The sequence below is a fragment of the Cheilinus undulatus genome, linkage group 4, assembly GCF_018320785.1.
Source record: "Cheilinus undulatus linkage group 4, ASM1832078v1, whole genome shotgun sequence".
Lineage (NCBI taxonomy): Eukaryota > Metazoa > Chordata > Actinopteri > Labriformes > Labridae > Cheilinus > Cheilinus undulatus.
Window position 1 is genome coordinate 47,461,285 of NC_054868.1, and position 11,977 is coordinate 47,473,261.

The 11,977-nt window shown below is 38.0% G+C and overlaps 1 protein-coding gene across 1 annotated transcript; it reads left to right on the plus strand.

Annotated features, from left to right (window-relative positions):
• The first annotated feature begins 306 nt into the window (after positions 1 to 306).
• LOC121508775 (cell adhesion molecule 3-like) lies at positions 307 to 11,491 on the plus strand. Its single transcript, XM_041785855.1, has 5 exons — positions 307 to 796; positions 4,149 to 4,418; positions 5,542 to 5,874; positions 6,723 to 6,980; positions 8,789 to 11,491. The coding sequence occupies exons 1-5, from the start codon at positions 724 to 726 to the stop codon at positions 8,908 to 8,910; spliced, it is 1,056 nt and encodes a 351-aa protein (XP_041641789.1). The 5' UTR covers positions 307 to 723; the 3' UTR covers positions 8,911 to 11,491.
• Positions 11,492 to 11,977: the final 486 nt, after the last annotated feature.

Consider the following 11,977-nt stretch of genomic DNA (forward strand, 5'->3'; position numbering starts at 1 on the left):
ACAATAAAAACATATTAAAACAATTAAAGGGGTCAGAAATTATGCAACCAGGTTGGTTCCCATGTGGTTTTCTACTACTCTTTTTCTAACCTGCTGCTACCATTAATAACTGGTCCTCTGGACCACATATCTATAGAAAACTCTATATATGTCTATGCTCTGGACTCATGCCGACTTGGAAGGGCGGTGGCGGCTGGAGAAAGGGCGGAAGTAAAATAACAAACAGGCAGCCAACACGGAGGAAGTGGAAAAGAGATGCTGATAATGAAGAATTTTGAGAATAAGAGGGAGCAGCCATGAAAGTGCTGATGGGAGTGGCTCTGGCCCTAAACGGAACGCTTTCCCAGGAATTCGATATAGGAAGTGTGTTTCCGGATCTGCGATCCTCCACCAAAAACAAGCTTATACTCGTGTCTTAGTAATGTGTAGACAACTCTTATTTGTGTATTTACTTATCTGAAGCCCAGTGGGTTATCATAAGTTCAGTAAAGGTCGTTGCTAAAAAAAAGACTGTCCGAGAGTCGTGCCTACTCCACCAAGTTACATTTTCATTGACACTCCCTTCGAAATTGACGTGACTAGTGAAGCTGCAGCGGCTTTGGAGCAGAGGAGCTTCCGCTCGTTAAATCGGGACGGGAGTGGACGGGCTTTTCTTTGCCAGCGACTTTCATAACTTGTTAACCGTCTTTATCACCGGCCCGTTAAGCTAGGCTACAGGGCACGATGTTTTTATATAAAGGGATTTTTGCTTTGGCTTTCTTTAACTTTCTCAACGACATCCATGTGTCCGGCTGTGGTAAGTTTTCATATCAATTTATCCTAGAAAATTCTACCATTAGTTTTCTGTTCCCCGTAGTTTTTGCTGTTCGGTATCTTGTTTGTAACGTCGCGGTCATAGTTCTCAGCGCTTATTTTACCCGAAGAATGTCAAGTTGGCTCAGTTTCCGGCTTTTCATTAAAAAAATACGTCTTTACAAGATTATTCCTTTATATTTTTAAGACTAGACCATATGTTTGTTATGTTTCGTGTGGGAAATAGTTGTAATAGCAGGCTGAAGTTAACTTAAATGTGCCATCAGATAAACCGGGTCAGTTAAGGTTGGAGTGTTATATCTCTTTGTGGCTTTACTGTTAATCACAGTATGTTGAATTGCTGCCATAAAATTCGTTGATAGTTAACAATGTTGGTCTGAAGTTGCTGAAGTGGGCAGGGCAGCTTTAGTAAAACGGACCCCTTCATCCTTAATAAGGGAGATAAAGCAGTTACTGATGAGTTTACCAACAAATCAAAGTACATATGAAGAGTTCATTTGCAAAAACAGATGTGGCTTTTTCCGTGTGACATGTGACTTCTGCCACAAAACATGAACTTTGACCAAGTTTCCCACAGGCTTTTATCAGATTTTGCATCAAAACAGGTTTTAGATCAGAAGACAGCTCAGTTGAAAGTGTTAATTTTAACTCTCTGTTCATTATTTACCAGAATGGAGTTTAACTATTTTTGCAAATGAACTCTTCGTATAATTTATCAACTCAATATGGCATGCGCTTTCGTTAGGGATGCACAATGAATTACATTTCTATCATTATCACAGCTTTTTTCAACAAAGATAATGCAAGGGTCTAAATTTTCACAATAGATCAAGTTAAACATTAAACTATTGATTAGAGCTGTCACAAGATAGATTGTTTTAGTTCTGAAGCTAAATTCTGATTAATCACACCCTTTTTATTGCATCGAAAGTGTCCACTATTTTGTATTAAAAGTGTTTATGAGTCATTTTTGGATCGTTACTGTCTTAAACTAACAGCAATTGTCCAGCAGATTAGTTACAGCCCTGCTTTTATAGCTAGATTGAAGACTTAACCATGGAAAAAGGAACTTTTTATGGATTGAAAAGGAAATAAGTGAACAGTAAAAGAGGTGAATGTTTTGTAACACGTGCTTCAGGTGACTCTTGACTTGTCTACTGAGCTTTCTGTGAGTATTTTTTGGAGCAATGCATGGGTGTAGCACGGGGGGGACAGGTGCAATGATTACCTGGACCCACAGTAGAGAGGGGCCTGCAATGAAGTCTTTATTTTAACTGTCATTATTGAATCAAAACTGACTAAATGAATTGGTCGACAGACTGAAATTTATATCAAATAGAGTAAAATACAATTCTGGGGGGCCCCTGCTCCTTCCTTAAAAATGTCCAAATGGTGTAGTCCTGCGCTGCGAAATAATGCTTGTACATTTGCTTTAATCCATAGTAAAATATTGCTCATAAATGGGGAAAATATGGTGCAAAAATACAGTAAAATGCAGGGATATTTGTAAAAATGGTGTAAAATTTGTTGCTTGGCTAGCCGGTTAAGGGGGGCCCTGTGTAATATTATGTCTGGGGGACCAAAATTCCTAGCTATGCCCCATGAGCAGTGGTGGACTTACTTTACATCACTGGGGCAGCAGGGAGATATTTCTGTGGCTAAACCAAAGTTTGTTGAAAGGGACAATTAAGCATGTAATAATCATGATTGAAAAAAATTGTTCACTAATTGTAGATCATAGTTAATTGCAATTAATGTGATAAATCATGACAGCCCTACTATTCATTATTAAATCAGAAATGTGTTGTTTTAAATCACATTGTATTCAAAATGTATAAAAGCATCAACATTGTCGACATTTTACTAAAAAATACGGAAATGTGGGAAAAAAAAAAAAAATATATATATATATATATATATATATGTATAGTGGTTTAAGCTTGAATAGTTAACTTTCAGTGTCAGCACATATGAAAATCTTAAACTATTAACAACTGGTTTATAGACTGCACATATTGGCCTATGTAGGCAGTAAATATCAGCCATATGTACAAATATGTTTGTGGAGTTTTAGGCAGGACTAGCAGATCTACATCAGCTGTAGTCTTTTCTTTGTTCATCCCAATTCCTTAAACTCTAAAGTGTGTTTTAAACACACAGAACGTGAAACTCCACCACCAGGGGCTCTCAATTACAATAACACAATATGAGGTGTCCGGACAAGCACTGGCCAGCTCCACCCATCACTGGTTTTTATTTCTTGTTCTTAAATTGAGGACTCTGTTCAATAAAAATGGAACATTGTAAGGCATATTTAGTAAACAGACAACTGAAGTTTTGTTTTCAGTTATAAATTTTTCATTATGAGGGAGAAATGCACTGAAAAAGGCACTTCCCGGTCATGATGGAAGTGGTCCTAGAATGTGCTTTTGCACTGGAATTGACACTAGAGTGCATGCCTATCCTGGTATCGCTTCCAGCATGACCAGGAAGTTCCTTAGTCTGTGCATTTCTCCCTCATTTGAGGAGTTGTTGTTTTTTTTTTAAATGAAAACAAAACATGGATTTTCTGTTTAGTAAATACACCCTATAATGTGCTTTTTTGTTGAGAAGAGTCCTCAGTTCAAAACAATAAGTATTATTGAGGAGGAGGTCATGGAAGTGGGTGTCACTGAGCAGTGCTGGTCTTAATTTACCTGAAATGCTGAGAGTAGAGGCTTGCCATGCTACAGAGGTGAGTTTCAAACTTGTAACCTATGGGAGGCTACATGAAAAGACATGTCCTGTTGCAATTATGAAAATTAAGAATTTTTCTGTCTTTGGACATTTTAGGAAATATCTGAGATACTTAAGACTTCAATTAAAAATGGTCACTTAAAATATTAAGTATTTCAGTGCAGAAATTCTACATTTTGTGTCATTATTGACTGAAGTTTGAGGTCTGACCTCCATTTCTAGATGCTTATCAGTATTGTTTTATTATATGTGCTAAAATAAATTTGCAATCAGATATCAGCAAAAATGTCATGTTTTGCATATCTTTTTGAATTATTTTATCACAAATACACTAACATGTAAACCTAGGTATTCTGTAGCATATGTGTAGAATTGTTGCAGGTCTGCACTGCTAAGCTTGTTTTATTTATATACTGTGAGGCTGCCTGGAAACATACCACTTCCTTAAATATCTAAAGATATTTCAGAGAAAATAAACGTGAAAAAACATCAATATTTAGAAGACGCGGTTGAAAGCCCTGATGTCAACTCTGATTTAATGAACAAATTTTAAATGTTACTGCTCTTTTAAACCATAACTTTCTATGTCTTTGTTGCAGATACAAACTGTATGGATAAACCAAAGTTTACTCCATCCACCCTGGTGGTGAAGTATGGTGATCCAGCATCTGCCATCTGCACCGTATGTGAGCGTGACTGTCTCAACCAGTTATTTGATTTAGAGCGTTCTGTGGGATCCACAACTAAAAACGGAACCACTATTACATGGACGATTGACAGCCTGACCGAATGGGATCTATCTCTCCAATGCTATTATAATACTGAATCTGGTGACCAGTGTTGTAGCATCCTGCCTTTCACTCTCTACAGTAAGTAATCCTGCTTTCACTAACACCAGTAAAGAAATGGATTTAGAGTAGTTTATTGTTATCACAAAAAAGAAGGTTAAACAAATAGATGAAGAGAGAGAGAGGAAGCCAGACAGCAATTTACACCCACCCTAAATGATTGGGAGATTGTAAACTTTCTCTGCTCATACGTTTGCACTTTCATCAATTTAGATTTGATGTTTCAAACCCTGACTATTTAACACCTTAAATACAGATTCCACTTTTAGAATATGTGAAGAATATGGGCATTCACAACAACTCTCTACTTTTCATTTTGATCCTGCATGCCTTCCGTGTTTGCACACAGCCCTACAGTCTCATGCCCTTTTATGGGCATTAGTTTATCTATGCAAAGTTGGAAGTAATGGGACCAGCCTCCAGCTTTGGAACACATTCATCCATTAAAAAAACAGTGACGAATAAGTCAGCAGTTTAAGAATGGTCTCATGAATCCTCCTATAATTTTTCTTAGGATATTTTTAAGAAAGAATTTAAGATAAAATCTGGAAGATGTTGTAGAATGAGGCCCAGTGTTGTGAAAATCAATCTAAGGATCTTTACTATCCCATGCTATAAATACTATTTACATTTGGCAATATGAGCAGTGTACTTTCAGCTCCTCATATGTGTCGGTTAACAAAATAAAGTGCTGTATGACTCATGCAGAGAAGTATAACCAGCATTTTTTATTAAGAAAGAATAGACTCAAGTAGCCTATAAGAAGAGGAAATATTTAAACTTGTGATGTTAACCAGGAAAACCAAACTTAGATGGGCACCTGGAGGGAGGATAGTTATGATTGAGGAACAAAGGAAGTGTGCATACGGTTAAGCGAGGCAGGGATGGTGACAGGGTCAGGAGATAAAGAGGGAATGGGATGAATGATTAATAAACTAACAATACTTCAGTTACTTTAAAACGTACTGATGCAAATACGGACATGCTCAGACTTTTCTCTGGGGTAATCTCTGCCTGTGTTTTGACAGATAATGTGCATGGCAGAGAAATAGAGTGATGCATGTTTTAATATTTTTAGCTAATTGATTTTTTTTTTTTTTTTTTTATCATTTACCCCCAAATCTCTCTCTGCTTGTCTCCACAGAGCCTCCGGATATGGTGTCGTTTAGTTTTAGTGACCACACCGGGCCGCTGTTAGAGTATACACTCTACACTATGGAGTGTAATGTAAAGAATGTTGCTCCTATTGACAACGTCACTGCAGTCTTCTACAGAGATGATAATGCATTTGCCTCGGTTAAGGTCAGAGATTTAAAGAATATTAAACCAATGGATTACACCTTTACACATGAAATTATCCCCAAGAGATATGAAGAAGGAGCTGTTTACTGGTGTGCTGCAGAGCTTGATCTGGGAAGTGAAGGACCACAGCCCCCTCCAGAGGTCATGTCACAGAAGATGCCTACCACTGTTTACTGTGAGTCTGATATAAAATCTCATTTTGCTGTTGCTGTCAAAAATGTCAAGTAGTTTTAATCAATTAAACACAGGTCCTTAATGACCCTTAATTCCACTGTCTCAGTCTCATAGCCCACAGAAAGGGCTGTGATTTATTGGTGATATCAGTGCATGTGTGTTGGATCTCTGCCATCAGTGCTAGTGTCCTTACAGTTATTTTTGAGCTGAATAGTGTATCAAGCTATTATCGGGTTCTAATGTTCGAATTACTTATTCATGCCCCTTTCATCAGGAAGAGACCGTTTATAACCAGAAAGATAACAAAGCATATTTTTTTGAGCTGACACTTGACGCATCCATGGAGTTGTGAGTGTCAGTGTGTTGAAGGTGATGTAAAATCTTTGGACACACCCCTTCACTGGGGTGCCATTTGGCGAATTTTCGCTTGGCTGCGCACATCTCCAAAATTTTTACAGACACGCAAGACATCAAAACGTGCTACAGACGTGATTTTGTTGCAAGGAGGAAGCTGGCACTGGGTATAAATGCACCAGACGTTGAGGCGTCATTATTTCGTGTCAGGCTGTGTCTGTGTGCCCATCCACGCTGAAAGCATATAAAGTCAATACAACTGAGTCTATAGGTAAAGGTAGTCAATAAAGCATGTAAATTATTGCTCCAAGATCTCTTTGAGGTAACATTTCAGCAGAAATTCCAACAGGACAGAACTGTATTAGAATATTGAAGTCCTTTCCAAAAGTGATTATATATGTGCTGTTGTGTATAATCTTTACTTAATTGATATTCTTATTCATATTTCTGTAATGACAAGGAGTTATGTTCCTCCTCCATTTCATGGACATACAGATAAGCCTGAGCTGGGCACACGAGGATTTCCAGAGATGAAAGACCCTGTTGCAGGACACAAGCTGGAACTGAACTGCACGTGTATCGGTAACCCCACCCCCTCTTACAACTGGACCCATCCATCAGGGAGACCCTCCCCCTTCACAGGCAGTATCCTCATTATTGACTCTGTAACTACTGAAGATAGTGGCAGGTTCACCTGCAGGGCCAGCAACAGTGTTGGGAGTGTCAGAGTGGAGTTTGATGTCAATGTCCGAGGTGAGTTATAGATTTTGGCATTTTCACTCTTCCAGAGATAAGACTGTTTACTGATTTGTAGAGTTAGAAATCGTGCCCCTTAGCACATGGCATCACAAAGAATAAGACTGGTCATATTCACACAGCACACATTTTCATCTGGCATTACCCATCATCCTAAGGTGGGTAATTAATCACATTATTATCATTTTTATAAATATGAATAAACATGAATCTAAGAGCAACTCAACATCAGGTATTGTAATTACCAATTTCAGTCCTCTCCATTTCATGATCAGCTTAGCTGCTAACACTTATAGTAAAATGTTCAGTCTTCTATCAGTCATAGCTGTTTCTGCTGATCCTTCTTAGAGTTAGCACTGTTACTGACAGTATAGCCATATCCAAGAATATATGTTGGAGATGAATTTATGGCCAGGACAGCCACAAATTCAAATTATTCACTGAAGTTTCTCTACTTGTTATCTCGCTTTCTGCATCTCTCTCCTTTCTTCTTCTTTTCCCTCTTCTCTCTTTCCACATCCTCCTGTACTTGTTTTCTGTAACTCCCTTTTCCCTTTCTGCATCTTTCTCCTCCCGTCTCTCCTTTTCTGCTTTTCCCTTTTCTCTCTTTCTACATCTTCCTCTTCTTGTTTTCTATATCGTTCTCTTTTTTTGGTTTCTCCCTCTTCTCTCCTACTGCATCTCATTCTCTTTCTGTATTTCCCTCTTTTTTTCTGCATCTCCATCCTCTTCTCTTTCTGCCTCTCTCTCTCTCTCCTTTCTTTTTCTGCTTCTCTTACCTGCATCTTGCTCTTCTTGTTTTCTATATCTTCCTCTTTTTAACCCTTCCCTCTTCTTTCTATCTGCATCTTTCTCCTGTCCTCTGCATCTCCCTCAACTTTCTTTATGCATCTTTCTCTTCTCTTTCTATATCTCTCCCCTTTTTTTCTGCTTCTGCTTTCTGCTTTTCTTCCTCTTTTTTCTGTATCTCCCTCTTTATTCAACATCCCCCTCTTCTCTTTCTGTATCTCTTTACTCTCTTTCTCTGCTTCTTCCTCTATTCTCTTTCTGTGTCACTTAAATCTTTCTGCATCTTCCTTTCCTTTTTTTTGCAATTCCCCTCCTTTCTTTTTGCTTTCTCCCTTTTTTTCTCCATCTCTCTCCTCTCCTTTTCTGCCTCCCCTTCTTCTTGTTTGCTGTATCTCCCTCTTTTTTCTGCATCTCTTTCTCTGCTTCTCCCTCCTTTCTGTTTCATATATCCCCTTCTCTCCTTCTGCATCATCCTCTTTTCTTTTGCATCTCCCTTCTTATATTCTCCACATCTTTCTTTTCTCTTTTCTAGTTCTTTTCTATTTGAATATCTCCATTTTCTCACATCCTGCAACTTCCACGTTTTCTGCATTTCCATTTTTTTCACTGTCTGCATCACCTTCTTCTCCCCCTCTGCATTTCCCTCTATCCTTTTACAACTTTAACAAAGCTTTGGCAGATGGCTGTTTATCATAAGTATGGTTCTGCTCAAGTTTTATGCCTGTTAAAGGTACAGGTAAAACCACTGATGCTAAATGTTGTGTAGTGCTAAGCTCATGGTGAATTAATGTTTGGGCTGTCTTTTCAGATATCACATCAAAAACTATGATCCAGACCTGCCTTCTTTATATAGTGTCCAGAGATAAATTTGGTTATGCTATAAAGATAGACACTGATTGACTGGGCATTGTTTTATCTTGGAAGATCGCTAAATGCTCCCTAAAATTTGCAAGTGAATTGAAGCTGTTCTAAAGCTCACTTTTTTCCCTCTTTTTATTTTGTCTCAATCTTTGCAGCCAACTACATCAAATACATCGTAGTGGGGATTCTCATCGGGCTTGTTCTGCTTGTTGTGATTGCGTATATCATCTACAGGCGCTCACGCCATCGACATGCCCCCGTACCGAATGTAGAGTAAGTGGATGGGAAAGCTTTTGATATGGACCAGTAGCTTTGTTGAAGCAATAGTGTAAGTGAAGAGGCTCATCTGTGGCCTAAAGCAACCATTAACCTCTACTTACACCTCATTTGAGTGAGATGAGGACCTTTGCTGTACCCACTTGGTCATTTCAAGTCGTCTCTCTACTGGTGCTGTCATTAAAACGCCCAAAGAAGTTTTGAGTCATCCTGTGTGGCAATACTGAAAGGAATTTCTTTCTTTTATTCTCACATATAAACTTAATTTTCTGTGGAAATCACTTTTTAAAAAGGGATGTATACCGCTTGGATTGTTTTGTAAAATTGTGCCTGGTGTTATATTCTCTAGCTTTATGGCTCATATTTTTTTGCCCTATTTTCTGGATGGTTATGCTTTATTTTTATGTACCAGGCTTTTGTCCTGTTTGAAGTTCTCGGCTATTTTTGAATGAAGAAATCAGAAGCTTACATGATTTCATCTTTCTAAAATACTCAGTATCCGTTTATCTTAGTGTTGCTGAAAGCTTTACATTCATTATGTTGAAAATTATTATTTTTTCAATCAAATAAACATGGTGACATTATGAGCAGGGGTGTTCAGACAGCAGCACAAGGGCCAACTTTGTCATGTGGTCCATTTTTAATTTGCCCCAAGCAAATTTAGAAAATAAAATGAAATATGGCTTTCATTGAAGGTTACAGCAAACAATGGTCACAACTTTCAACATTAAAAAGTGAAAATTTGTATTACTTATGTGGGAAGTTATTATATTTCCAGGGGTTACACTGTCAAAATGATAATTTCCCATATGTAACCCTCAGTGACAAAAGCTTAGGCACCCTCATGTAAAAATCCTTGCTGTCATTTTTTTTAAGGTTATTTAAGCTGTACAGATGATATGATGAGAGGTTAGTTGTGCACTGAATCACATGCTTCTGCTAAATACTAATATTTTGAGTGTGTAAGAAGTGTTCACACTGAAAAGTTTACTGAAATACAGTGTACTACTGGTGCACTCAAAACGGTCCACTCTTAAAGACCCTGTAAAGTGAAATCCAGTTTTTGTCTTAACACTCTAGATCTGTTGGAATATGGTTGCTGTAAACATGTGAAAACACTGAGATCTACATGTGACTTAATTCTGGATTTGAACTGTTAGAAAGTTTTTCACTTCTTTCCTGGCTAGGTTTAATGTAGGCGGGGCTAATGTGTGGACTGGTGATGTCATCACCCCACTGTGGGAAATGACCCCTCCCCCTAACACTACAATATAAAATTACAGAGCAGTTCATCTCAGTACAGTCTGTTGTTAGCTGATGTCACTGCCTTTATTGAAAGTTAACTGTCAGTTAAATGCTGTTTTTCTGTTCATTGTGAGGTAAATTTGCCAAATCTATCAGCCACAGTAGTCTAAGAACCATTTAAAGCATCATAACTGAGATTTAAGCCAGAAAAAGGACTTTGTGTTTTCTCTGGCACAGAGCCAGGCAGCTGTGCTCTGATCATAAGGTCAGTGTAAGGGCAGGGGATGGGCTAACGGTGAGAGCTTTCCTCCATTCAGATTGTAACATTTTTCAAAACTGAGAGGATCATGTTTATCCTGAGTGGGCGTGGCTTCAGCTCATTTAACGGACACGCCCATCCTGGAGCAGATTTTACTGCCTCATTTTTCATGAATTTAAAGCTTGATTTTTTTAAGAGATGTTTTATTTGAATGAGATTTAAACTAGAGGTTTATGACACAGTGACCTGTCATACAACAAAACCTAATTACAGATTTATTTTCACTTTACGGGGTCTTTAATTAACACCATACTGGTGAGTGATGTAGCAGATTTAGTGTGCTAGCTTGCATTGGCATCCACTGGCTAGCTAGTGTGCTCCTACCAATGGTGGCATAATTTAAATAAGCAGAAGGCATTTAAGGCAAAATAAGTTAACTCTCTGCGGGAATTATGATAAATAAAATACAAGTTAAATCAATTTAATAGGGGGTGACAATATAGATGTCACATTTTTATCAGCTCACATGTTTGCAATGCGCTGTTATAAAAGGAGTAGAAGAAGAAAAAAGTGGGAGTTAAATCATCATCAGTGCAGAACGGCAGTGCACATTTTGGGACAATATTACTCTGTTGAGACTAGTGCTGTGTACTGCATTAAGGTATGAGACTAGTGCTCTGTACAGCATTAAGGTATACTTCAGTAACTGAGACCAACAGAAGTATTTGAACTCTTTATTTTATATACATATATATATATATATATATAGATTCTTGCTGTTTTGTTTCCGCTGTATCACTGAGAAGGACCTGACTCGGAAAGACCCTTTAATTTGAGCTTGTAATTATGTGGAATTATATATTGTAGGCTTGTTCTAACCCACAGCTACCTATTGAGCATGCATGCCTTGTATTTATCTGTGTACGTGTGTGTTTATTTTGTGTTGAACTGTTACTGTGTTGATGATGTGCGAGCAACATGGCACTGAAAAGAATCCATACAAGCAAAATATGTATTATACTAAGGTGCAAAATGTAAAGTGTAAATTTGAATGAATAAAACACTTTGTAAAACAACAGCCTGCATACTAAGTCTTTAAGACATTGCATTTAAAAGAAATTACATATGAATGAAAGTCAAACCCAACACTGCTTGCTTTGCTGTGGCATGTGAATGCATAGGTTAACAGTTTAACAGCAGCTGTTACTATCAGTGCACAAATGGGTGTGAATGGGTTAGTGTGTCAACTGGAAAACTGCAATGCAATCTCAGATCCTTTCACTGTTTTATTTCCTCACTATCATAGTGTAACCCAGCTGTAATTTTAGCCATTATGTGTTTTGATGCCATTATTGTAAGTTAAATGTCCTCTAAGCAGTTACAGCACTATTATGCTACTGTCCCTTTAAGACAGCCATTGTTGTTTACTAATTCTCCACTAGGGGGCACCGTCCGCTCAGACAAAAATATCCAACTTCAGACGCTGCAGCAGCCAAAGTAAAGGGAGCTTACATGTGTGCTGCTTCTCCATTCTCTGTACCAGTTGCATCATATCGTCTGCCCA

Excerpts from the sequence above, each read along its gene's own strand:
- LOC121508775 (XM_041785855.1), top strand. The coding sequence starts at position 724 with ATGTTTTTATATAAAGGGATTTTTGCTTTGGCTTTCTTTAACTTTCTC. Across the intron at positions 4,419-5,541 it reads CCTGCCTTTCACTCTCTACA|AGCCTCCGGATATGGTGTCG; the intron begins GTAAGTAATCCT and ends TTGTCTCCACAG. Across the intron at positions 6,981-8,788 it reads GTTTGATGTCAATGTCCGAG|CCAACTACATCAAATACATC; the intron begins GTGAGTTATAGA and ends CAATCTTTGCAG.